Here is a 26,505-nt window from a genome sequence, read left to right as displayed (position 1 = left end):
AAAGTATTTACGCTGGTACCAAAAACCTGCAACAATACATTGTAATAATTACAATAAATTGTATTAATATGCAAGAGAAGGTAAGGTGAAACATGCCTTTGTAGCTTGTGTTATATAAGCATATCCAATGGCCATATGGACTTTGTTTGTTTAAATGATTTCGTAATCAAGGCTTTTCCCTGGGTCAACATTAGGCTAATAGGTTAAATAACATTTAGTGCAGGGATCCTCACATCCAGGCCTCGAGAGCCGGTGTCCTGCAGGTTTTAGATGTGTCCCTGATCCAACACACCTGAATCAAATGGCTGAATTACCTCCTCAGTATGCAGTCAAGTTCTCCAGAGTCCTGCTAATGACTTCTATATTTGACTCAGGTGTGTTGAAGCAGAGACACAAAACCTGCAGGACACCGGCTCTCGAGGCCTGGATGTGAGGATCCCTGGTTAGTGGGACACTGCAGCATGGGTGAAAGTCTCTGTGGTAAACTAAATGACGGCACAAAGTCCAATACAGACTCCGCCAACTTCTTTTAGTGTCAAAAGATCAAAACTATACCTTACCATAGTAATCTTGTAAAGGTACAAATAAATAGTGTGTTCTAGTGTGTGTATATGTGCTCTTTTATACACTGTGGTTTTAACTCTCCCTTTTAAAAATCCCCCTCCCTCTGCTCCTGCCTTTGATCTCAGACAGGCCTCATAATCTGACTCCTGGATCACTCAAGAGACGCACACACATACATTAGGCATGAGCACACAAACAGGGAGTATCGCAAAATCAACAAACTTGGAAACCAAATCATGGTGGTGCACTATAAATCAACCTGCTATCTGCCTTGCTATCTCAAGACAACTTGTTTGATAGTCTGCTGTTTGTGATCCAGGTCTGTGCAGCAGAGCCCTGCAGTCTGATGAGGGCTTTGTTCCCCATTTATTCTGAAATAAACTTTGTTATAGGTTTCTTGCATTGTGTTTCCAGTAATTGAGGAAGAAGTGGATGTTAGCCTGCTGTATTAGTTCGTGTGGAAAAGGTTTGCTGTCTGGTTTTGTCTGAACAGACACACAGTGAACAGTGTAGGTGATCCTTTTGAGTATTTACTTCATCCTGGCATGTATAGGGTCTGTTTACACCAGTGTCTCCCTCGACTGAATAGGTGTACTGTAGATCTTCCAGTGTACACTGCAGCTGAACTCGGTATGTGACTGTATGGGGGTTGTTTGCTTACTGTCTTTTTAGAAAACTTGATTTAAAGCTACTTCCAGTTGCTCCCTTCTTAACAAGGGACAGATTTTTGTTTTAATGCCCCAAAGGGATTTGTGTCTCATCCCAGGATCAAACTGGGGCATCTTTCACTTGTTAGGGAAACATGTAAATCCCTACACTATGGAGCCACTATGAGAGAACTTGATTTGACTTCTAAAAACCTAGATCAAAAGACTGTAATAGTCATTCTGTTCTTAATTTTAGTGTATAGCAGATGTCAAGTGATGCATAATATATTTTTTTCAAACGTATAGGTCTACATCTGTTCTTCTAAGTGGCAAAGTAACCCAGTTATTGTGTTATTACAGTTGGTACTGGCTTTTTAGCCCATTTCACTCACAAACAGACGTCGTTCAAAGGTTTCTGCTTTTCCTCTTGTTTTTGATCTAGGTGTCCAAGGCCAATCTTTATGTGCTGTAAATAATTAGTTTTTCTCCTTTTCTGTTTTACTTTGCTCCCTCTTTCATTGTTGTACTTTCTCACTCCCATCTCTCTAAACTGCTATTCCATCACATTCCAGTCTGCAATGAATTACATGTAAGCAGTCTCAAAAGAACATTGCTTAAAAGAAGCGCATCACTTGAATAAATTACTCCCTACAGTGAAATGATAAAACTTATGAGTGCCCACAACTTGTTGTTTTTACAGAAATGAAAAATGAAAACATATGGCATACACTTACAAATCAAACATAACATCTCTTTTTGTTTTTGTTGTTTTATTGTTTTTTTCCCATTTGTTTGTGATTTGTTTGCTTTGTTGCCAAGTCCTGTGCTCAATGGTTTGGCTTTTTTTCTTTTAAAATTTGTATTATTTTAATTTTAGATTACAGTGTTGATGTTCTGGGGGTTTTTTTTCCATGATGCATACATTGTGATGCTTGGATTTTTTGTTGTTGTTTTGTGTCTATCTGCAGTGGCTATAATTGGTCTAAAGCTTTGAGAATAGAAGGTTCAAAGTTAGCCAGTTTAGACAGTTTCCTACCATGGTCTTGGTTGTACTTATATACTTATATATGGTCGCCCTCTTAAAATAATGGACAGTCATTTTTTTCAGATTTTTCAGAAAAGGCAAAAAAAAAAAAAAAAAACCCTGAACCATACACTGAAAAATATGATGATTTAAGCCATAAGAAAACTTCCGTTAAAAAAATAACTTAAGCCTTTATTTTAAGAGGGTGACAATAACTTACGTGCCAGTATTCAGTCACATCAACAAAGTCACAGCACTTCCTGTTTAAAAGAGTTTTATCCATGAAACCCCTGCCAGTCTTTGCATTTAGCTGAAGATCTGCACATACGTTCTGTTGCCGTAGTTTTTAGTCAAGTTTTATGACTAGCAGGAGAAGCATTCATATAAAATGTGGATTGCATTAAGATCGTTCTCTTTTTTGTGCTTTTCTTTTTGTTTGTCTCTTTGCCAGAGGACAGTAGTAATCAAGAAAGCATGGCTTTCTTATATTCAGACTCTCATAGGATTTTCTTTCTCTGGTTTCTAGTGTGTTGTGATTGGAGGTCAAACCTGCTGTTTCACTGTGCCCTTGTGTATAGTGGATCAACCGCTGAGGTTTAACATGGAATGGTTTTACACTGTTTCTCCCCTGGTCCTTCACGCACTTCTTGTTTTGATTTTCTTTACTTTCTTTACCACTTTCTCTTATCTCTACCCACTAAAATCTACCTGTCTTTCTCAGCGTGTTGAGACAGTCAGTCAACCGGTTTGTAGTAATCGGAAAAGCATGGAGTTCCCAGCAGAGTGAGTCATCTCCAGTGAACAGGGGTCGCGCATGTGTGTGTGTGTAGGACAGTCATAATGTGTGTGGGTAGCAGGGGGAGGGATCTCTATGTTGTATGGCTGTGTGTGTGTGTGTGTGTGTGTGTGTGTGTGTGTGTGTGTGTGTGTGTGTGTGTGTGTGTGTGTGTGTGTTTGCGCATTGGGGGTGTTTCTCTATGGTCCACATGTTTGTGTCATTTGGGTGTATATGTCTCCCCACGTTTTTCCCTTCTGCTGAACAAGTGAGAGGTCTCTGCTCACTGCGAAATGGTCATCAGTTAATGAGAGCCAGGCACACATAAATCGGCTTCTTATGGAAGAAAACAAAAACTCAAGATTTATAGGACCTATTTATCTCTTGTTTAACCTTCTTAAGTTTTCTTTGGAATTTATTCTTTTGGTTAAGGGATGATTACATATGCAGTATGCAGTTGGCAGAAATTCTGTGGGATCTGACTATTAGTATTCATCAAGTTCTTATACTGTTTTATACAGTTTTTACAATGAGAAATTGGGAGGTTGTATGTTGGGTTGGTAATTAGACAAGTAGAGGAGTACACAACTTCTCACAACCCTCGCTTTTTTTTTAATATACAAAGCCAGATAACTGGTGTAAGATTTTATCAGCTACCTTCAAATTGGGCTTTGGGTCTCTATCTGTGATAGCAAGTTAAAAACTAATTTGACTGTGTGTGTGTGTGTGTGTGTGTGTGTGTGTGTGTGTGTGTGTGTGTGTGTGTGTGTGTGTGTGTGTGTGTGTGTGTTTTCACGTTGCAAAGTGCCACGTATTAAAGCTGCATTGAAAATACTATTATATGATTGAAGACTGTGATCAATGGTTGCCAATGTCACGACTTAAACACACACACACACACACACACACACACACACACACACACACACACACACACACACACACACACACACACGATTTCTTTAATTTCATCCTTTATATTGTGCTTCATTTTCACTGTGTTCTGAGTTCTGAGTGTTCTCTTATTTTTAGACCAGTAAACTAGACCAGCTTGTCAAGACTGTTTTTGGCAACTTTGCATAAGTATAATTGACAGCTTACTCAAACTTTGCATATTTTTGGTTGGTGTTCATAACATTGACCATTGAACAGCATTTTCTCAGCATCTGTAACAGGTTAGATGACCTTCATTCTCACTCAAACAAATCCCAAAATAAAGTGCCTCAGGTTACTGGATGGAGCATCTTTGTGCAAATAAAATTCAACTGAAAATGAATTGCAGCTTATCCACCTGTATCTAACATGTTTTACAAGTCTGTGTTGCTCTGTAATTACACCTCTTAAATGCTGGTTGGTGGCGGGGTGTCTATACTGCCTTGAACTTTTGCATGTGCTGCAAAATACTGACATTACATGAGATCGTCTGAGGAGATCAGGTTGGAGTCGGTGTTTACAAATGTAGAACAACAGTTACCTTAAGCTTAAGTAAAAGACCAATGGAAGAAACAATGGAGTCTATACATGGATTGTAAGCCACATGTCAACATACCAATGCTGTTTAGCTGGCTGATGCTATCTGCCATTATAGGAAAGCCAGGTACAGTCACAACCCGTTACATCTTGGTAATTCGGCTGCACCTTTTAGGGGTTGCCAGAGCAGATCATCTGCCTCTATCTAATCCTATCCTTAGCATCCTCTTCTTTCACACCAGCCTTCTGCATGTCTTTTACTTTCCACTAACTTTCTCTGAGGTCTTCCTCTTTCCTCCTGCCTGGCAGCTCTATCTTCAACTAATATATCCACTATCCTATGTTTAGATTGATTAATTTCACATATTTACAAGGCATATTTTTGCCAAGTAGAACATCCACAGTTGTGGTGTGACATGTACTCGTATTTATGGAGTGCATCTCAGGCTAGAGCAAAGACTAATTGAATTGGCACCAAATCATATATATCTGAGTTTAATCTCACTGGTTCTAGGCACTGGATGATCAATTGCTTCTCTAATTAGTACTAATATTAGTTCTGCTACCATGGCAGACACTGTGGTGTAACAAGCAGGCAGGGCTGCCATGTTGAAGAGAGTCATGTGTATTGATCATGTTCGTTGTAGTTGCTATCTGGGTCTTTTTAATATTTAGTATTTAGACATAATTTATTTCATTCAGTGGTGAATTTGAAGAAGAAAAAAACTTGAGTTAAGTGAGTCACTTTTCAGATTTGGATTTCCAAAAAAAGAAAGAAGTGATAATGATTTAAGGCATTGCCATCTTAATAATATACCCAGTAGAATATATCAGTATTAAAAAAAAAAATATATATATATATATATATATTAATCTTTAGACTTACGAATTTCTCCTTTTATGTATGTAAGGCATCAGAATACTTCTTCCACAGTTCTCACTGTAATGACACTGTATTCAGAAAGTGTAAGCAGTCCACTTTATCTTTTTTGTGTGTGTTTGTATTCATATACGTGTGTTTTTCAGTGTTGAACAAAACACAGATCTTCAGCTATCTGCTTCATGTCTTTATAATTGTTCCCAGCCGTAGAATGGCGCCAGTCAAATGTACATGAACGCGCACTCACACATGCCCAGATACAGAAACTCTCAGCAGATTATCAGAGGAGTGTGGCAGAAAGCAGTACTGGGCAGTGGTTGTTGGTCGGCCAACCCTCTGGCTTATTGATTTGGACTGAGTTTGATAAAGCTTTTATCAGCAGCATATGTGTGCAAGTGCTGTGTGTGAATGTCTATGCAATTGGTGTATTTTTTTGGCTCTTTGACAGCAAGTTATGAAATGTCACATGGCTGTCTTATTTTTATTACTGTTAGAATTTAACTTGTTCAGTTAGCATAGAACTCAAATGGCATTCACAAAGTATATATATATATATATATATATATATATATATATATATATATATATATATATATATATATATATATATATATTACAGTTTGTGATAATGGGTTGGGTATACTACTAATTGATCACATTTGGCTGTGTCTGTCTGTGTGGAGGCTTTGTTGGATAACAAAGAGCAGATGTGGGAGGGTAAGTGGGTGTATGTTTAAAGAGCTTGTCATTGGCTCATACAGAGCAGATGTTTTTGGGCTATCATCTTCTTCTGGCTACTAGCAGTACTGATTCAAACTAGATTTCAAATGCTGAACCAAACGACACAAACTAGAACTCAGTACAGTATGAAAGTATACAAAAGCTCATTGTTCCTGTCTCACTGTTAGGATGTGTAGTTTGTCAGCACAGTGATAGATGCATTGACGTTTGTTTAGGTCAGTATACGGATGAATGGAAGTTCTAACTAGGACACTAAAGTTATGGAATTTTCCAAACCACAGCAATAAAAGACTGCGGTTTACGGTAATATTCTGGTACTGCCAGCTGACTCCAGCTGAACATAGTCCAAACGGTTAAGCGTAGTTAAACAGAGCCAAACATGTTGAGTGGTGAGATCACATCTATGCTTGATTTTGTTAGTGGAAAGGTTTTCTTTGTCACCTTTTTTGCGTTCGGTTTATTTTGGTTCACTCTGTACATTTACAAGAAAACCACAGCTTGTAAACAAATGGCACCAGAACTTTTTTTTTTTTTTGGATTTGGTTTGGTTGACATTCTCATTTTAGATTAATTGCATCTCAGTCCTTTTTAATGTAACCTGGAATCTGAAACTCCTCAACCATACAACTTTTGATGGTGAATACAATAGCCCTAGAAGCAAATATACATTACCAAAAAATATTATGTCATGTTATTACTTGATTGGACTGTATATGAGTGGTGACAATACAGTAAAAAAATGATAAAATCTTGAACCAATATTTTATGATGGAAGAGCGTATTGTGCTAGCTGATGACCGCAGTTGAGGAAGAAATGAAATGCACATCTGCATGTCTGGTTGCATTGTCTTTTTCTAATCCCTTAGATAAGCAAATGTTCATGATATGACTCAGTTTTCATTCTACTTACTGTGGCAAACTCACTGCATGCTGTTACACCCCTAAAAGAAGGTTTGCTGTGACTGGTGCTGGCAGGGAGTTCAACAGGACAACATCTGCTTGGCCACTCTGGTTGTGGTCATTTGATTCTGCTGAGAGCTGCTAAGCTAGAACAAAATGTCTTGGCTTATATAAGCTAGTTACCAAGAAAAAGAGAGTCTGGATATTTCATTGGAAAAATCTTTAAGTCACAGAAATGACATAAGTCGGGGAGATCAAGCCTTGTTTTGTATCCTGTAAAATAGTAGGTTTCTGATTCTCGCCATCTTCTGTGATTGAAGGTTTAACCATAATTTCTTTTATTTTCTGTTCAGCAAATTGGCTACCATTCTTACCAGAATGTTAGTCAAATAAATAATAATAACAGCAGGACCAGGGGTTATAAAAAATTATTAGTATACATAATTGTCTTTCCATATAAACGTGGTCAGCATGGATTAAACATTTTATAGAATAGTAAGTTTTACAGAAAAATGTGACATGTTACATTTAAATGATCATGAATTATTTCGCAGTGTATTACAAGCTAGCAGTTTGCTGTTTGCCAAGAAGGTTTAGCTAGAGCTCCTTAGTGGTTAGCAGTGTGACTTTGCCAGACTATATCTGGTTTTGAACCACAAAAGCTTCATCAGATCTCCCTTTTTAGGATCCCTATGGCCTTGCATTAACCAGGAAACTGAATTCTGGTTGTGGTTAGCATCAGCACATGGTGTTGTTTACTCTGGCTGCTACTTTAGAGTTTTTAATCATTCCTCTTAAGCATCAAACACCATGTTACATGCAGGAGACTGACGATTGTCTGTGGTTGGGGTCAAGCAGGTGCCATGGCGTATGGTTCAGATTCATGATTTCTTACTTTCTGCTAACCTTTCCAGTAAGAAGCAGTGCCAGATGTATTAAGGGACCACATGCCCACACGTTTCCCTTCGGAAAGAAGAACTAGCAGAAAAATTCAACTGATGCCCTATCACTACATGTGGCTAAAAATGTTCAACATCCGCAAAATTGTTATTGGTCATCTGTCAATATCTAATTGGATTACTCTTTTTTGCAACTGATGTAGTGGATAGGCCATGTAAACACTGGTTGGATTTCATTAGGAAGGTGATTCACTGTAGCCTCCAGATGAAAGATTAGGCTTGGATACAAGTTAAAATTTTGGATTAAAGTAACACAGGCATACACACAAAAACAAACATCTGAAGTACGTGTAATTTTTATTTTCAACTGTTCCCTCATATAAAACGGATGAAAATGGGTCCCTTATAATTTCTCAAAACAGAACATTATTTTCTTTTCTTTGTCTTTTCTCTATCTTTATTATTTTATGGAGTACAGTATAATGCTGTAAAACAAAATTAAAAAAAAAAAAAATCAGCATATTGCAATGTTTGAGAAGCTGGAAAGAGCCTTAGCCTAATAAGAATAATCAACTATGAGATTTACAGTTGATTCATTTCCTGGGAATCAGCTAGTCATTTATGTAATAAATGGCACTGTTTTAGCCTCATATTCAGCTTCAGACCCAAAACACACACAAAAGAATTATTGCTGTGAGGATGCCAGGGTGCCAGTCATTGACATTTCTTTTTTTTTACATGTTGAAAACTTTTTTTTTTTTTTTCACATACTGGGAGAAGTGTTTATAAACCAGTTTGACAAAATGTCATTAATCATGCTTTTTTTCATTGTTAAGGTATATATGCATGATCATCTACTGTTTCTTTACAGTCTTTTAATTTTTTGCTGTGACTTATCACCCACATGCACAAGTACAAAAATGTACTAGTACACAAAACCGAGGGACGTGTGGTTGTGTGTGTATGTGTGTTTGTGTGTGTGTTTTTAGCTCTGACTTCACCCCATTATGCCTTTCAGTATGTGTTTGTTTGTATGTGAGGTTGGCTTCAGACTTACAAAGTTGTATGCAAGCAGGATTGCGGTCTTCATTCAACTGTGTGTGTGTTTGCATGTGTGTGAATAGCTGGCATATGGTAGCCATCTAGCCCTGGCGGCAGTGCTGAAGGAAATTCCAGTGTTGTAGAACTGAGGCCAAGATACTGGTGCTGACACACACACACACACACACACACGCACGCGCGCACACACACAGACACAGAACAGTACAGGTTTGTGACACTGGTGCCAAAGTCATGCACACAAAATAATATCTTAAATTTGAAGTACTAACAAGTTAATGGAAAATTCTCTTTAAAAAGCCAAAAGCCATTTTTTTCTTTAATACTCGCACTCTCTCTCTCGCTAATGAACTCTTCTTGTTTTATTTTGCAGACACGCGCACAAAACGTACACTCTCAGGCCTTGCTCTGTGGATTGGCTAGGTGCTATCTCTGTACACACATGGCAGTCATTATTTCTTGTGTTTAGACATGGGCAAAAAATTGGAAGTAAGCCTTAGCAGTTTGACTGCTGGGTAATAGTGGCAAGGTTTAGTTTCTGTAGGGTCTGTTTCTCTGTGTTCAGTGTCAGCTGTAGACTAACACATTTATAGGCCTATTTAAAGTCCATTTATCATGCTGAGTATGGATGGAGCTATCTCAAAGTCCAACTTAATCTTTATGTCTCCTCTCCTGGTCTGGATTATATCTCATAGCAGTATTAGTAAAAACACAAGCAGAACAATAGTGTTAAATCTTTGCCAACTCCACAATGATTGGATTTTCAATAAAAAACATACTTTCGCTTCCTCAATTCTGCCTTGTTCTGGCTCCTCCTGTGGACACTGATTTTCCCATGCTTATCTTCCTTGGGATCATGACACCTCATCTTTCCACTCCACTTGTCCTCTTATCTCATGAGCACTCAAGACATGTCTGCATTACATGGTTTTGAATTTGGTACCTGAATGAAGTTTTTCTTCCTGTGTTTTCTAGACACCTATAACATTATCCTTTCGCTCTTATGCCTGTATTCTCATTATAGTTATATTCTATTTCATTTTAAACACTCATTAATAGTTGCTAGGATCTCTCTTGAATCAGTAGCTGCTTTATGTGGGTGGCATCTTACCAGCACCTCCATATCCCATGTGTTAACCAAGCAGCAACCTCATAGGGGCTGAAAATGAAGCCAACTCAGAAGTTAACTAGCATTAGTTGGATAATATAGAAAGACAGTAAGGGCAAAAAGATTGGCAGACTGGTTGAGTTAGGCCTCAGTCACACTAAAGTAAAAATAGGAATCACTCAGTGGTTGGCCAGTGCCTGCATAGAATATTTTGCTGTCTGGGACTGAGTGCATGTAGTTGTAGCAACCAACTGCAGTGTGTGAAACTGAATTGAAGTTATGCACCAGGGTTGCTATCTCTGCTCTGTCTCAATAAAAATACCAGTATTACTGCGGAGCAGAAATATGTGGGGCTCGGCTCTAAACACTCACAGCACCGCCACAAACCTGAGTATCTCAGGTTTACTCAGGTTTACTCAGGTTTGTGCATTTCATTAGTTGTTGAAGCAGATGTGGCACTGTGACAGTATCTACATTAACATGTGGACGGCTCTGGATCTGACAGTAAATGGTGTTTTGTGTTTCTCTACACGTTTTACATGTCAGCTCTTACACATAGGTTTCAGGTTATTAAAGCAGCTTCCTGGATCAATCCTGTGCTTCACATGAGTCTCAGTTTTTAGGACCACACACAGTCCCCAGCAATTTCTGACAGAAGAGTTCACCCTTATATCATAAACATATTGATTCTTCTTCAGCCTCCTCTCACTTATCTGAACTACTACAAATTTGTGCTGCTTATTAATGAAATGAAAAGCATCTTTTTTGTTTCTAAATTTGTAAATTACAAATTTGCCACATTCAAATCTGGCTCAGTCTGTGTCTGAGAGAGTCACACCTGATGTGTGGATTCTGCATTGGCTGCCAGTGATGAGTCGCAGCCCCCCTTCTTGATGCACCAAAGTCACACGGTTGCATTTAATTTGTTCATGAAGAAGTCTCCAGCCACTGTTTTCCCTGGTGTGACTGTCATTTACCAACTGCACTCATGTATATCTCTAGTATTTTTTTTGAACAAATTCAAGGGATGATTAAATCGTAATCATAAAACATCACAATTCTTTCTTTGTAGACTTATATCACTAAACAGCATTTTCTGTTAAAGTAAGTTCGTAGAAAACAGACTGGTAAAATTAAGAACTAACATTAAAATATATAAAATATTTATGCCTCTGGAAAGAGATGTCTTTCAGAAAAACAGAAATAAATGAGCGAGCAGGCACAAAGCATACTCCTGCAGTATATGTTCTGTACATCTGTCTTGGGTGCACATGTAGGCTTTTTTCAGCTTTTTTTCTAGACACCAGTACCTTCTTTTTACAGCTGTTCCACCAACTCAGTTTCACACACATACACAAAAGGATAAATTGACTGGCACACATTTAGACTGCATGCATCTCTATTTCTCACTGATATGGGTTGGCATACCCATTCATATCAGTGAGTGTTTTACACTTAAATGGATAGGCATACAAATAAGATGAAAGGCATATGTCCACAAACTGACAGGAAGCCTGGGTCATAATGAGGCTCTTCACATATGGAAATACAAACACACACATGCCAATCAGCAGTGTTTTTGTCGCCTGAAAAGGTCAGATGGAGCAGTTGTGCAGTGATTGCCATAGTGACCTGGGTAAACACCAGTGTCATTGTAGTCCTTGCCCACTATCTCGCAATAAGCCATGTTGTTGGTTTAGTGCACACTGTGTACTTTTTACTCACTCTCTCTCTCTCTCTCTCTCTCTCTCTCTCTCTCTCTCTCTCTCTCTCTCTCTCTCTCTCTCTCTCTCTCTCTCTCTCTCTCTCTCTCTCTCACACACACACACACACACCCACCCACCCACATACACATGCACACTTAGGTTAGATAATCCCTCAGTTGGTCATCATTGTAGTCTTGGATGAAAGTACCCTCAAGTGACACACACAAATACACATGCTCATGTACAAGCTGATGACCAAATCATGCAGCCGGGAGACTAAATTAAACATCATTCTTGGTTAATATTTGATTCGTGACGACTTTAATGGCGTGTCCTCATGAACAGGACATCCTGTAATAATATATGTCACTGGACAGTAAAACAGTGAGGCTGTGTAAGAGTGTGTATGTACAGAAAACGAGGTTATAAAGATTAATCTAATGAGAAAGACTTTAATTTAAATACAGAGATAGGCATATTTTCTTTTTTTTTTTTATATCTAACAGCTACATTTTTTTTGTATGTTAATTTCAGCCTCCAGTCTTTTGCTCTTTATCCTTCCTCAATGTTTCTTCTGCTCTGTCTGTTTTCTCTCTCACTGTCTTCTTTCTTTTCTTGTAAAGCTGCCTGAATGTGCCATGGCATGCCAGAGTCTGAGTGACTCACCATGTGGGATTGTGCTGCCACAGAGAGGACTGGCTAATAGAGAGTCCTTTTGGGTTGAATTACTCATTGTCAGCGTGCACACACCTCATTTTACTATGAAGTCCTCGACATGATCCAATTTTTGAATAAAAATGCACTTGATGTCACATCTTTGTCAGACTTTCCTTATCTTAGTGCTTCTAGAGCTGCTGTTATTGTTTGACTTTTTGTCAGGATACTTTGACTTTCACCTTTGACCTGGTTATTTCTGTTGGATGGCTTGGAAGGAATTTCTGCAAGTACCCTTGTAGTAATTATTTTTAAATCACTCTACTGTGGATTGAAGTCTACAAAAATAGGACCAGTTTGATTTTCAGGAGAAAATGTCTCTTTGGTAGACTTGGGATAGCTGTTGTTTTGCATCTTTGGGCATTTGGGAATACTTCCTTTACTGGTGCATCCTAGTGACAAAATCCATGGCTACATTCCCTTGTCTATTCTAGCTCTTGCTGGAAGAGTTACAGTAGAACGGTGACTGGTGAGTCAGAGAACAGGAACATGCGCACGTATGCATGGACACACACACACACACACACACACACAAAACCTATAAAAAGAAAGAATTGAAATTGGAGAGTCTCTTAGTGGTCCTTGGGTTTGTTTAAGGCGTGGTGGCTATTTTGTATTAAGTAGGCTAAATAAGCACCATAGCACATCACAGGCCACTATAGTCCATAATGTATGCACTAAATGAAAGTGTAGTTTTCCACCTTTGGATTAGGAAGACATCTTCCACTTGCTGAAGAAAAGTGTTTTGTGGTAATCTCGGGCTTGTACAGATTTCATTAGTCAGGTTCCTGTTACATGGTGCTCCAGTATCACATTGATCAGCTGAGGGATGAGGTCATCTGTGCTTTTATTGGCATTAATGAATCATTGTTTCTTCACCATCAGAGGTCTATCATAACAATTCATGGTTGTATTTCAGAAGATAGTTCAAGTCATTATTTAAGCTGAGTATTTCACTTTGGGGGTGAGGGAATCAAAAGTTTCTCTTGACATATGATTATTATGCTATATTTATTATAACACTTGTATCATTTATATCATCCATACAAAACAGATGTTGCACCAGCAGTACAGATTCAAATCTCTCACTTGCTGTAGGTGGTTAAAGATTTAACAACTAGACAAAAAAGAAAAAAAAACAGTGTGTTAGATGTAGCTTGGAAACTCAGAAGGTATAATACAGAAATGTGTGCGCGCTGATTCTTGTGTCTGACAGGTGTCAGAAAGAAGAGTTATTGTACAGTTTCAGAAAGAACGGTAGGAATGAAGCATTTTTTATGGCAGCGTGGTTAATGAGGTCGGAGGGAGAATGAGCTCTTCTGCCTCATTAGAGTGGAGTGGAGCAGGTGAGATGAATTGTCCATAATGGAGTGCAGTTTGTTTAGTGACCTCCTGTCCCTCATTGACTCAGATGCCTCTAGATTCTGGCCAATGATGGCTCCAGCCTTGTGAATCAGTTTGTTGTTCCTAGCACTGATATCCCCCACCACCAGACAACAAAAAAGTAAATGGCACTTGCTAGTACAGACTGATAGAAGATCTCCAACAACATTTAACCAAATTCAGATTCACACTTGTGCAGTTAGCAGTTTCCAGGGTATGATGTAGCGGACTGTTTGCCATAATGGGAATGACTTATTAACTACTTGTGGACAAAATGTCCACCAATGAGTGACTTGTTAACCATAGTTGTGGAAAAAATATTCTCAAATGCACCAATGTTATAAACGCAGGAAATATTTCATAATCAGTCATGTATGCTGTTTATTTACTCATGCAGTTAAAATCCTGGTCCTGAATGTCAACACTGAGAATGAGCAAGAATGTGTTTCTTATTAACAAGAGGACAGATTAGCAGTTTGCTCTCGGGGGGGGAAGCGTCGTCTCCAAGTAGTAGGGAAGGAGAATTAGAAATGTTGTTGTATGAACCTTGTACTGTCTGGCATCAGAGATGGAAAATGCCTGATCAGGAAAACACAAGCAGAGAGGGCAAAAATAAGACCTCTAAAGGTTTGAGAGGGGTAGGCAGAGATAAGAGGCATGAGTGGAAACTGATAGAATGGAAAAACTATGTGGATGTGAAGGCAGCATTTTCTGCTCTCTAGTGGCTGCAGATGAAAGAAGGAAAAGGAAGATGGTAAGCCATTATAAACTGTGACATATTTATGTTTAGTTATCCTTGAATGTTCTGGCACTTGACGAGTGCACTAACAGGAAGAACCTGGAGGGAAAACTATTTCGATCTACTCTCTTGGTTGAGTTAACAATACTTGTGTGGATTTAAAAACACATCAGCTGAATTATTCCTGTAGAGAATTGAGCTGGTCGGAACACATATTCAAACTAACTGCTAAACCACTACACAGTTTAGCCCATATCTTAATGCATGTATAGATAATATCTTACTCATCACTTATTTCTTGATCTTGTGTAATACTTTTAGTTGTGTGTTATTTTTGCATTACATTTGCGCTGTGTAAGTAAGTGAATGAGCCCATAGAGAAATTAACAAAATGTCTTTGTTACAGCATTTCTACTGTAGAAAAAAGCAGCATTTCCTTTGGTGCATGCCCATTTTAGGAAGACTATAGTTACAGTGGGTTGTTATTTTAATTTCTTGGATCGGTTGTTACAATTCTTGGAAAGACTGGCCACTTTTTGCAGAATGCCACATGACGCAAAGTCACTACTTTCCAGCATTAGAAGCTTTTTTTTTCTATGCATATGCCCTGGCTTTGACATTTTTCCCAGCTTGATTTTCAGTTAATTGCATTATGTATTTGTAAACTTGATATTTTAGATTAGCTGAGCTTTTGATTGCACTGTTCATAAACTATTTTGGCATGGCTTAGTTTTCTTAAATATTTGCTTGCTCACCTTTAAACTAAAGAGTCACAATTAGAGTCACAATTTTTAATTTGGGCTTTTTACAGTGTGGAAAGTGTAGCCAGTGTGGAAAGTGTAGCCAAGGTTCCATTGCTAAGTGGAGCAGGGAAAACAAACATGTGTCAAGGTCTAAAAAAGCAAGCAACTGGCTTATAGTGTTGAACAGACGCCACATCATAGGCATCACTGGGGATAGAGTTTACTCCTCCATAAAGATCTCGTTGGGCAATTTGACCTGGATTTAACCTTTACAGATACACATGCAGCACTTTACTGAAAAGCCACTTATCAGCCTGCATGTTCTGCAATGTTTTCTTTTTTAAAAGTTTTGTTAAATTGTAACACAATGATTTAGATCAGCCTATGGTGTGGTGAGAAATGGACCATGAAATATTTGCTCAAACAGCTATAAAGATGTTTTGAATATGGGCTTTTTACAGTGTGTATAGCCAAGGACCCACGGCTGAGTAGAGTAGTAAAAAACAAACAAAAAAAGCTAGAAATGGTGGACAGATAACAATATAAAAAAATATGAAAATCTAGTGTAAGATTTACCATCAGGCTAGACTTTTTCAGCCATGGATCTAAAATCAATATTCCCTTTACCAATTTAAGTCTGTCAACAAATACTTAGGGGTTTTTTCACTTGTTGAATTATTTACAGTAAAGATTGAAATATTACCCATGAGAAATTGAAGCTGTTTCTATATATAGTGTATATAACATTGCTGACTTTGTTGATTTGTTAAAGTGATCACATTCTGTGATTAAGACCAAGAAGATACCAGTATCCATTCTCAAATAGCTGCCCAGAGACTGGACCCTTATTTCTGTTTATCTTTTGAAAAAGTACCCCACACTTGGATGACTGGAGTAGGTTTTGGCTTTGTGTGTTTTGTATGTAAGTACATTAGCATCCAATTAGAGCATGCTACACGTGTCATGCTAATCCACCGTCTTATAGTTGGGGGCGGGGGGCGGTTTGACACTTGGGTTTTCTCTTCCAATATAATGTGCATTGAGGTGATTGTTCGCTGTGATTTGGTGCCATATAAATAAAATTGAATTGAATAGTTGGTAATGTGCTCTTCTATTTTTGTTCTTTAGTTATGTTTGGAAAACAGCTAATAGATGCATTGCCACCACCTTCTGCCATTAGTATCTCATTAACTAATACTAAGGGTTGGCAAAACATAGGAGAATGTATATTTTAAAACACAATATAGTTGCATAAACTACTAAATTTTTGTAATAATTTGACAACTATTTAAAAATCCTAACCATCCTTAGTTACAGAGAATGAGATTCTTTTGAATGTGGCACCTGTGCTTTGTTGCAATCTTGAGTGCATACTGAAGTGGAAAAAGCAAAACAAAATCTAGTATATGTTACAATATGTGAGTGTGTTGGGTATTTGCACCTACATGTACCAAGGTCTGTAAACATGGAGATCATCGTCGGTGAAATTTAAATTTGTTGAGCGTGATGTGTGACATTACAGCACTGAATGTAACACTGCTGTGCTGAATCACAGGACACCAGTGGAAAGTGGAGTCTCTGCTCCCCTATCTGGTTTTCAAAAACATTTTAAGGGGATTTAATTTTGCGAGACACTGATGGTGTCTTAGTCTCAGCTGCATAGTTTTTTGGCAAATGCACATGCAGCACTTATCCTGTATCCACTGATGAGTCTGTATTTTCTTTTCATTGTTAAAACATGTTTTGATGATGATTTAGATCAACTGTGAAATGATGATAAATGAGCTCAAACCTTTTAACGTGCAACTGAGCATGTGCCAGTAGTAATAAAAAAGATGTAAAGGTAAAGGACTTCAAAAATCAAAATCAAACAGAATGTCTGGATTTTTGTGGAGGTAAACTTTTTTCTTTTTAATGTGATATATTTTAGAGTACACTTGTCTTTTAAGTAGTCAGCATTCTTCATAGGTTTTCATAAGTTTCATTACTTAAAATCTTTTTAAAATTCTGACTGTATGACATGACTTCAAATACCCAGTTAAATATCTTTAAAATAGAGATATTGCAAACAAGGTACAGTAACTTGAATGCGTGAATATGATGAATATTTTCCGTTCTACTTTGACCTGCATTGGTGCTGTTGAATGGGATAATTAAGTATCTTTAGGCCACTGGTGTGGGTTTACATGGTAGACAATAGGTGCAAGTGTTCTGACATCGCTATACCCTACCATTGTGTTTTGCCTTACGTATCACTCTGCTTTTGTTTTGCCCTCAGATCACTGTGAAGTCACCATCCTATTTGGCTTACATTAAGTCCCACCATTATCTGTATTATTTTATTGACAACACTCTAAATCAGTGTCTAAAATTTACTAAACACATTGTAACCATTGCTTAGACATTGGCAGGCTCACAGCACTTACATAAGCCAAACACAACACCTTCTTCGTCTGATGAAAAGTTAGTTTATTTTATGGTTTAAACAAACACATGATCTGTTTTGCTGAGATGCCAAGAACCAGAGGTGGATGTGTTAAAGTGCTTTTGAGCAAACATGAGTCCAGCATATTTGTATTGCTAATATAATACAATATTATCATGGAAGTAATGTAGTTCTTCAAAATCTGCTGTGGGTGGTAACATTGGAAGGAGGAGGGTTTGGGCACAGTTATTTTCCCAGTATTTACAAAGTAAAAAGGATTCATTGTTGAACTGTTTTATAGTCTCAGCTAATGATACATGGCAGCTTTTTCTTTTTTCATGTTCTTCACATGCACATACATGTTAAGGCCTTTAAGAATTATGACAAAGATTGAGAAAGTAGCAGTAAAAAGTCTATTGGTCAAATTTTGTAGCACAATGAAATCTTTTTTAAAAAAAATGACATTCATTCAAAAAAAAAAAGCCATTGATGTCACATACGAGTTTCTTTGTAGAGTCTTTAACGTATGATTGAATAGTTTCCCTTGAACTGAACTGAGCCACTTAAGCTCCAGTGGAGTCCCAAACTAAAATTATTCTAAGTGTCAACAATGTTGTGCACCTACAAGTGCTCAGTGCTTTTGTTTGAGGTGGTCTTTGGAAAGGTTTTATGGTATTGCACAAAGGTCCTGAGCCACAACTGGTTTCTTTATCTTGTGTTTCAAAGAAATTAGTGGCCTTGACTAATAGTTCTACAGGCACTTTAATACAAGCAGCCTGTTGCAAAATTCCCATTTCTTCTTTTGCAAAAACTGCCAAAGATAACACAGTTTGACAGGAATAAAATAGTATTTTCGCACTAAAAAGGTGATTCCCAAAGAGCTGTTAGCTGAAACGTGGCATATCTCTGCATGTTGTGCAGTGTGTCCTTAAATAATTTGAGGAAACTAGACACGTGGAGGACAAAAGAAGAAGTAGGAGACCTGGGGGGGGAAAAAAACTATCAGCAGATACATGGTAACTGAAAACCATGCCCTTAAGAAATAAGAAAAAATTCCAGCAAAGACCTGACACAGGACCTTAGAGATGCATCAGGCCCTCCAGTTGATCCATTTGCTGCTCTCTGAAGCCTCATCAGGAGTGGTCTCAGTGGAAGGGTGGCTGTGTAAAAAAAAAAAAAGCCATCCCTAAGGAAGGGGAGCAGGGAGAAAAGGCTGAGGTATGCCAAATTACACAAAGAAGTGGACTGAAAATCAACAGCAAGAGGTCTCATGGAGTGATTAATCCAAATTTAAAGGTTTTGGATCAAATCAGTGTTGATATATACAGAGGACAGGTGAGAGGTACAACTATGACTGTCTACAGCCATCTGTAAAACACAATGGAGGCTCTGTCATGATTTGGGGCTGCATTTCATCCAGCCAGTGGTGTTCAAGATCTTGTCAAAATTGATGGAATTATGAAAGTAGGAAAGTAGTAAGATTTTGATCCATCATGCAGCACCATCTGGAAAGTATCTTGGGAACGATGTCATTTTTCAGCATGAAAATGATCCCAAACACACTTCCAGTGCAGAAGGCATACCTGGATAGAAAAAACACAGTGGTACACTATCAGTCAAGGATTGGCCTCAACATTGCTGAAGCAGTGCTGGATCATCTTGAGCAGAACAAAAAGCAGCCAACATCCAGTTAAGAGCTTTGAATGTCCTTCAAGAAGTCTGGAGAACTATTCCTGAAGACTCCAGCCTGTGTTAAAGAATAAAGGTGGTCACACCAAATATTGACGTCCAAGCTCATTATAATTGTATAAACTCTGAAACATATTTCAATAAATTGCTGCACCTTTTTCCAAAGAAAGGAGAGATGAGGAGTGACTTCTGCACAAGAACTTAAAGCTACTGTATTAGAAATATTTTTTAAAATAACTTCACTCTTATGCCATGCTATAATGACCATACCATAAGATTAAAGACATTTTAAATTTTAATTGAAAACAGGGTGCCTTAGATTTCTTTCTTTTTTTTTAAACAGAAATTTCCTGCCTGGCAAGAAAAAAAAAAAAATATGCATTCAGCAATCTTATATAATTCTAGTATAATGCAGTAATGGGAAACCTGAGTGTGTATTAGGCTAAAAAGAAGAAAAAACAACTCCACTACAATTAGAAGTGACTGTTAGTTAATCATGCGTTTGATTTTCTTGCCTACTCGTCTTTCTGTTTCTTGGGATTTCATACCACACAAAACTGTTAGATAAGCAAATGGAGGTCACTGTAGCCTTCTACCTCATCCTTGATATTTTCTTTTATGAACGATGTTTCTCTCTGACATTGAAAGAAGTGCAGTTTCTGTACAAATAAAAGGAGGGAGCTCTTACCTCCTGATGACTTGATCAGAGTATTATCAACCCACAATCAACCCACCATCCTTGTCTGTAGAAACATGACATTGAACAGTTTATAAAAGTGAAGTTGAGTTATGAACAACTTTGTAGAAATAAGCAACTGTGCTTCTTTTTCTTCAGGTTTGTGACACATGCACCTTCCGTTCTGTATCACATGGAGTCTTTTCTTTTTTATTTTTTTCCTCATCTCTTTTTTTTGACTCACAATGTACAGGAAGACATCCGTAGTGTTGCATCCTGTTGTGTACATTAAATGTGTCGCAAGTGCTGTAGTTAACTAACAAAGGATGGAAGCATTTAAAGCTCAGTGCACCTTCTCACATTCACACAGCTGACCAATCATGGTGTGAAGTATGATGAGAGGGTTTCTGAAATTATCCAGCAGGAAGTTCTTGGAGAGTATCATTCCCTTATCTCATTTCTCAGTTTGTACATCTTTGATTCCTTTCCTCACCTCCTCTCCGCGTGCGTCAGTCCCTCCCACCTCAGACATGAGAGGAAGAGATGTGAGGAGATAGGAGTCAAAGCAACAGGCATTTTACAAAATGAGACATCCGTGGTTCTCAGCTGTCAGTTTAAAGCAATGTCAATTAGCGATGACGGGTGGTACAGCTGCATCATACTTTGTGGTACTCTGTTGGATGAAATTAAGTGTTTCAAAAAGTTATAATAGATATAATTTATGATACTTTATGCTAAATTGCTATAAATCTACCTTAGTTTTACTTTGCGTGAAGTGCTAATTAGGAAATGTAAGCATGCTGACATGCTTAATGCTGATGCAAGTATGTTTATGTGAAAATAGCATCATGTTCCATAGCTTAGTTTAAGGAGCCTTCATTTTATTAAACTGAGTAATAAAAAGTATATCCCATAGTACCACCAACAGGCCAGAGTACTGGCCCTTTATTGGCCCTGTGCTTTTTACACTTTGCACATCTTGGAAAGGAAATGGAAAATTTATAGAAAACTTGAAGATGGATGACTTCTCCAGCACATGTGGAGCCAAAGATCTTTTTTTTTTTTGGCAAATGGAAACACAATATCTTTTCCAACATATTTTCACTTTTGTTTTATTTGGGAAATCTGTCTTTAATTTGGAGAAAAAAATATCTCGCAACAGTTCCACCACTGAGAGATGGAGGCAAACAGTGGTATTGGCCAAGGTCTTTACGTTTTCGGTCTTTGGAGAGCTTCTGAATCAGAATTTTCAGTAATAAGGAAGAAGCATGTATAGCGTGATTTCTCAAGTAATTGCATGGAACACGTTTCTGTGCCATTTATGCATTGGTATGTAGTTTCCGCTGTGAGGAAATTAACAAAAGAAATGGAAAATTCAGGTTGTTAACAAAGACATTTTTGTTTTCATACCAATTTTCTTGTACAAAATGGACCCAGAATGGTAATGATGATGATGATGATAATGCTGCTGCTGCTACTCTTGTTAATGCTTTGAAATAACTCCTAATCATTATGCCACCTCTATTCCTGACTCTATCTCTCTGTCTTTCTAGATGCCAGGCCTTTTGTTCAGCCCTGTGTGTCTGACAGTCATCTGGTTTTTATCGTGGTCACTGTGTCCCACTTGTGCTCAGATTTGGACCGATGAAGGTAACACACACGTGCGCGCGCACACACACACACACACACACACACACACACACACACACACACACACACACACACACACACACACACACACACACACACAAACTGCATTTGAACACTTCACAGAAAGACCTTTTTCTTTTTTTAGCAAGAAGATCTGTGACTGTGCACTTTCAAATTCATGTGCAAACACGTGTACTTACACACACCTTGTGTTAAAGATCAGGCATGGATTCCTGTGTGAACTATTTCAGGCGCTCTTGACTTATCTTGACTCCAAGTACTTATGAGACATAAAGCTGCTACAAAAGAATGGAAGGAGGAAACATATGTTTGACTTATTTAAAAGAAAAACACTGCAATTATTATGAAACCCTAACACATTTGTCAGGAGAGCTATTTCTCATTGCTTACTTTTGTTCCAACAAGAATTCTATTGTTGCAGCTCTTTTGCCTCACTGCAGTGATCTGTATGGGGTCTATATGGCATTGAGACTCTTTTTTTTATTCCTTAATTACTCAAACAAAAAGAACAGCTTGCCCATAGACCTTCAGCTGAAACCGTCAAAGTTTTCCCTTCCAGTTCTTTCTTTTTTCTTTTTTTTTTTTCCTGCAGCACTCACACACACACTCACTTTTTATTGTTTGGAAAATACTAAGTTTCACGCAGCTTGCAATTTCTGTGTCCACCCTGCCATCTGATTTCAATGTCAGGAGAAACCTACAGCCTTCCTGTGCGTACTGGTGTGCATGTGTGCGCGTGTCCATGTATGTGGGTTTGTGGACTTAAATGCATGTTTGTGTGTGTGTGTGTGGTTTTATGTCTGTGTGCTCTTGTGCACATGTCTGGGTCCTCTTGCCAGAGGCAGAATCAGATATGAGTGGAACGCTGCGGGTTTGGGGAATAATGTACTTCACTGCCAATAAAACATGAATGCACACATTCAGACCAGCCAAATCTTTGCACTGCACCAAGGCCCCGGGTAGGACACATACACGCTCACACACTCACATACAGAAACAGCTGGAGGATTGTGTGTGTGTGTGTGTGTGTGTGTGTGTGTGGTGGTTAAAGGGGAAAGAAAATCTGATTAACGTTGGTGGGAGAGGCCCTGCAAAAACAGAGGTAGGTAGAAGGAAAGAGTGACACAAAAGATGAAACAAAAAGAAAAGATAAAGGTAAAAGTTAATAATTAACCAGCAGCAGTTTTTTTGTTGTATGGACACAAGTAGGATTGAATGATTAATCCTTTTTAATATAGGAGTTGCAGTGCAATGGGTGCTGGTTTAGCTGACAGGTTAAGCCTCAACTCTGACCCAAGGCCCTTGGCTGCCTGTTTTGCCCAACTCTTTCTCTGCCCACTTTACTGTCTCCTTTTTGCTGCACTAATAAAGGTAAAAAGTCCCCCCCCCCCAAAAAAAAAAAATAATTAAGAAATTGCCCTTCAGTAAATTCACTACATGTAAAGTGAAATATTGGAATGGAGGCAATCAGCTTGTGGCATTGCTGAGGTTGATATTGAAGCTGGGGTTGCTTTGATAGTAGACTTCATCTTGTATGTATTTTAAGGTCAGTCGAGTTCTTTCTCTCCTTAACACCAATGAGAGATGCTTCTAACATTCTTTCCGGATCAGAAGTGGTGTGATTCTTGAAGATGGCTGTGTGTGGTGGCTTTCGATGCACTGACAGCAGCTTCAGTGCCCTCCTTGTGAAACTCTTACAAGTTGTTGAATCAACTGTTTTGTGTGCATCCTTTCTTACGACACTTTTCCCCTGCAGTCAACTTTGCATTAATGTTCTTTGATATAACACTCTGTAAACAACCAGCCTTTTCTGAAGTTTTTGTTGATGGTTCTCAGTCGTCATCTTGACACCTGTCAAGTCAGCAGTCTTCCCAATAAGTCTGTCTGTGTGTACTAAACTTTTAGTGTTTAGTGTTTACACTCATTTTGAAAGTTTTAGGCATATCTTTCTAACATCTCTCTATTTCTAATGTCACTCAACTTTGCGTTTTGCTCTTTGTGCATTTATCTCCTATACTCAGAAATATAAACGCAACCAAAAATCACTGTGGAACATTGTTACTGTTTTACCAGCTGTCTCATTTTGTGTAGCCACTAACAGCAGTAGTGCCAGTGAACTTTCAGTGCCAGTGAAAACCAAATATTGAAACTGCTGTCAGTAAGTTCTTCATTTTGAGTATGTGTCAAATTTAATTTAGGATTAACTTAGTTGGTCCCTGATGGGCATATGATGTTATTGTAGAAGGGGAGAAATAATATGTATATATATATAAAACAACATTAAATGCTTCGCCTTCTCCATATGCCTCATCTCCGCCCTACAACATAGGTTTCAGGTTGCTCTGTGAAGCCAATTTATTCAGATTTTTACAAGTAATAAGAGATACAGAAAAGCTGCAGAATCACAAACCTGGGGTAGATTGTTTGCTACCAGAGCAGGAGAGGCCAGCGGGGAGTATGCGCGCCTGAGTGATTGAGGTTAAAATTAATGAAGGTGTGTTCGTGGCAAACTGGCAGTCAAAGTGTTTTTTTTCTCCACTCTAGATCTACTATAAATGCCAGCATTCACATTACAAACTAAACATGCATGCACACACACTCACATACTAGAGATAGTGTATCAAGTTTGCAAATTACTGCAGTCACCTCAAATATTTGCTCAGGTATACACTACACTTAGTATTCCTTCAAATCTACACCACCCTGCAATTTTGTGTAATGGCGTGTTATAGTTTTGCAGATTACAATAATGAATATGATTGATACCAAAATTCTGTGTCCAGATTCATTAGTATTCATTATTGCTGCATTTAAACCTATGAATTTAAATTGGAGAATGACCTTTTGAAACTACAAGGCTACATCTGTATCTAGTCCTACATTGTTTATGATGTTGCATTAAGTTTTCTGTGTTACTTTGGTTTCCAAATACTGTACAAAGCAGCTAGGTTGTCATAGTTGTCAGTGGATTAAAGTGCAGCTGCAGCAGCAGAGCTGCAGCTGAAGAGGAGGATATCAGAGAAGGAGCTCTCAAAACCTCAACAGATAAAACAAAAGTTATCTCCTTGACTCAATACCCCTAGCAGTAATTTGGGATAGAAATTAATAAATCTCACAATGAACTACATTAGCGTGTCTTTTGTGAAGTTGAGACTGGAAAACCAAGGTGATTTTGAGTCTTCTGTAATCAGTGAAACAGTGTTATCATCAAGAAAATTGAAGGTTTCATATTGTAGAAAGCAACCTTTTGTTAATAACCACTTTCAAGTTCAGAACCCTCACACCAACCTACATGCAGAAAATTTGCCTTCAAACAAACCATCAGGACTTTTTTAGGGGATAGTACGGCAGCTCGTTCTTGGTATTTTCTTAAAATGTTTAACTGATCCTCTGTCCATTATTAAAAGGTTTCCAGAGTGGATTTGCTGATACACAGTAATATTACTTTAATGATGGAGTAGCTTTATACTGCGTGCCAAAGTCTCCTCAGCCTGGTGTCTCCAGGATCCCTTACCTTGTATGGTCATGTTATTGTGACATGGCAGAATATACTGTAAATGGTGCCGCTTGAATCACATTAATACAGACAATGCTGACACATGGTATGTTAGATTGTGCAGTGTGCAGATACTGCAAGCCAGACAGCAGAGTGCTTTAATATTTTATGTGATGTCTGTGTTTGCAGTGTCAGGTGTGCACTATGGGCGCTTGGAGTCAAATGTGACACTGGCATGCGGAAAGTCGCAAATCAGGTAAGGAAAGAAATGAGGCAACACTAACAAATTCACAGTGGTGTTTTGAAAGAGTTTTTCAGTTAAGCAGCTACATGTATTACACCCAGAGCAAATTTATCATGAACTTACTAATAATATTAGTTATATACTAAAAACTGCCAGAATAATTGATTTTTAAGTACAGTAATTACAGAGAAAACCCAACAGTCAAAATGACCCACTATGAGGAAGCACTTGGTGACAGTGGGAAGGAAAAACTCCCTTTTAACAGGAAGGAAAATCCAGCAGAACCAGGCTCAGGGATGCTGCGACCGGTTGGGGATGAGGGCTGAGGGGAGTGAGACAGGACAAAAGACACACTGTGGAAGAGAGCCAGAGATTAATAATAACTAAGTTATTATTAACATGATGTGTACTAACCACCAAGCAGTAGTGAGCACATCACTACAGCTTGGTGGTTAGTTAGCGAGTGTTTGTAGTCAGTAGGGTTTAATATTTTTCCCGAAAGTGACATGAATCAAATCCCGGGAAATGACGAGCCATTTCCCGGGTATCCCAGGAAAAAAGTTTATTTATTTTTTTATTTTAATTAGGCCTTCTGTAGCCTGTGTCGGCCTTAACCTATTGTGATATTGTAGAGGTAGCTTTCCAGCTATGTCCTGTTATGCCCAGTAGGGGGTAACGTCGGCTTGATTAATGCAATAAAACCTACATCTCGGCATTTGAGTGCTCGAGCTATGCGGTGTTGTATCGTTCCTCAACACTCCCTTAACAAATATAATTCGAATATTCCTCCATTGTACATGGAATTATAACAAGCGATTTTACAACTGCTGGTGTAAAACAATACGGTTCATCTCCACAGCATTGATAAAGGCTCAGCCACGCTGTTGTGGCGACATCTGTTGCGCTATATCTCCACCAGTGGAACGCTGTAATAGTCATTGAAAAGTTAACT

General features: G+C 38.3%; 1 protein-coding gene across 1 annotated transcript in view; it reads left to right on the top strand.

The window, feature by feature from the left end:
- Nucleotides 1-26,505, top strand: part of il11ra (interleukin 11 receptor subunit alpha) — a 46,621-nt gene that overhangs the window by 9,079 nt on the left and 11,037 nt on the right. The window contains exons 2-3 of the mRNA XM_030742919.1: nt 21,696-21,792; nt 25,499-25,565. Of these exons, the coding sequence (XP_030598779.1) occupies nt 21,696-21,792; nt 25,499-25,565 (164 nt within the window). The remainder of the gene's footprint in view (nt 1-21,695; nt 21,793-25,498; nt 25,566-26,505) is intronic.

The sequence above is a fragment of the Archocentrus centrarchus genome, chromosome 12 (assembly GCF_007364275.1).
Source record: "Archocentrus centrarchus isolate MPI-CPG fArcCen1 chromosome 12, fArcCen1, whole genome shotgun sequence".
In the NCBI taxonomy this organism is placed as follows: Eukaryota; Metazoa; Chordata; class Actinopteri; order Cichliformes; family Cichlidae; genus Archocentrus; species Archocentrus centrarchus.
The sequence above is the reverse complement of the archived record's forward strand: the minus strand, read 5'-3'. Positions and strand labels throughout refer to the sequence as shown.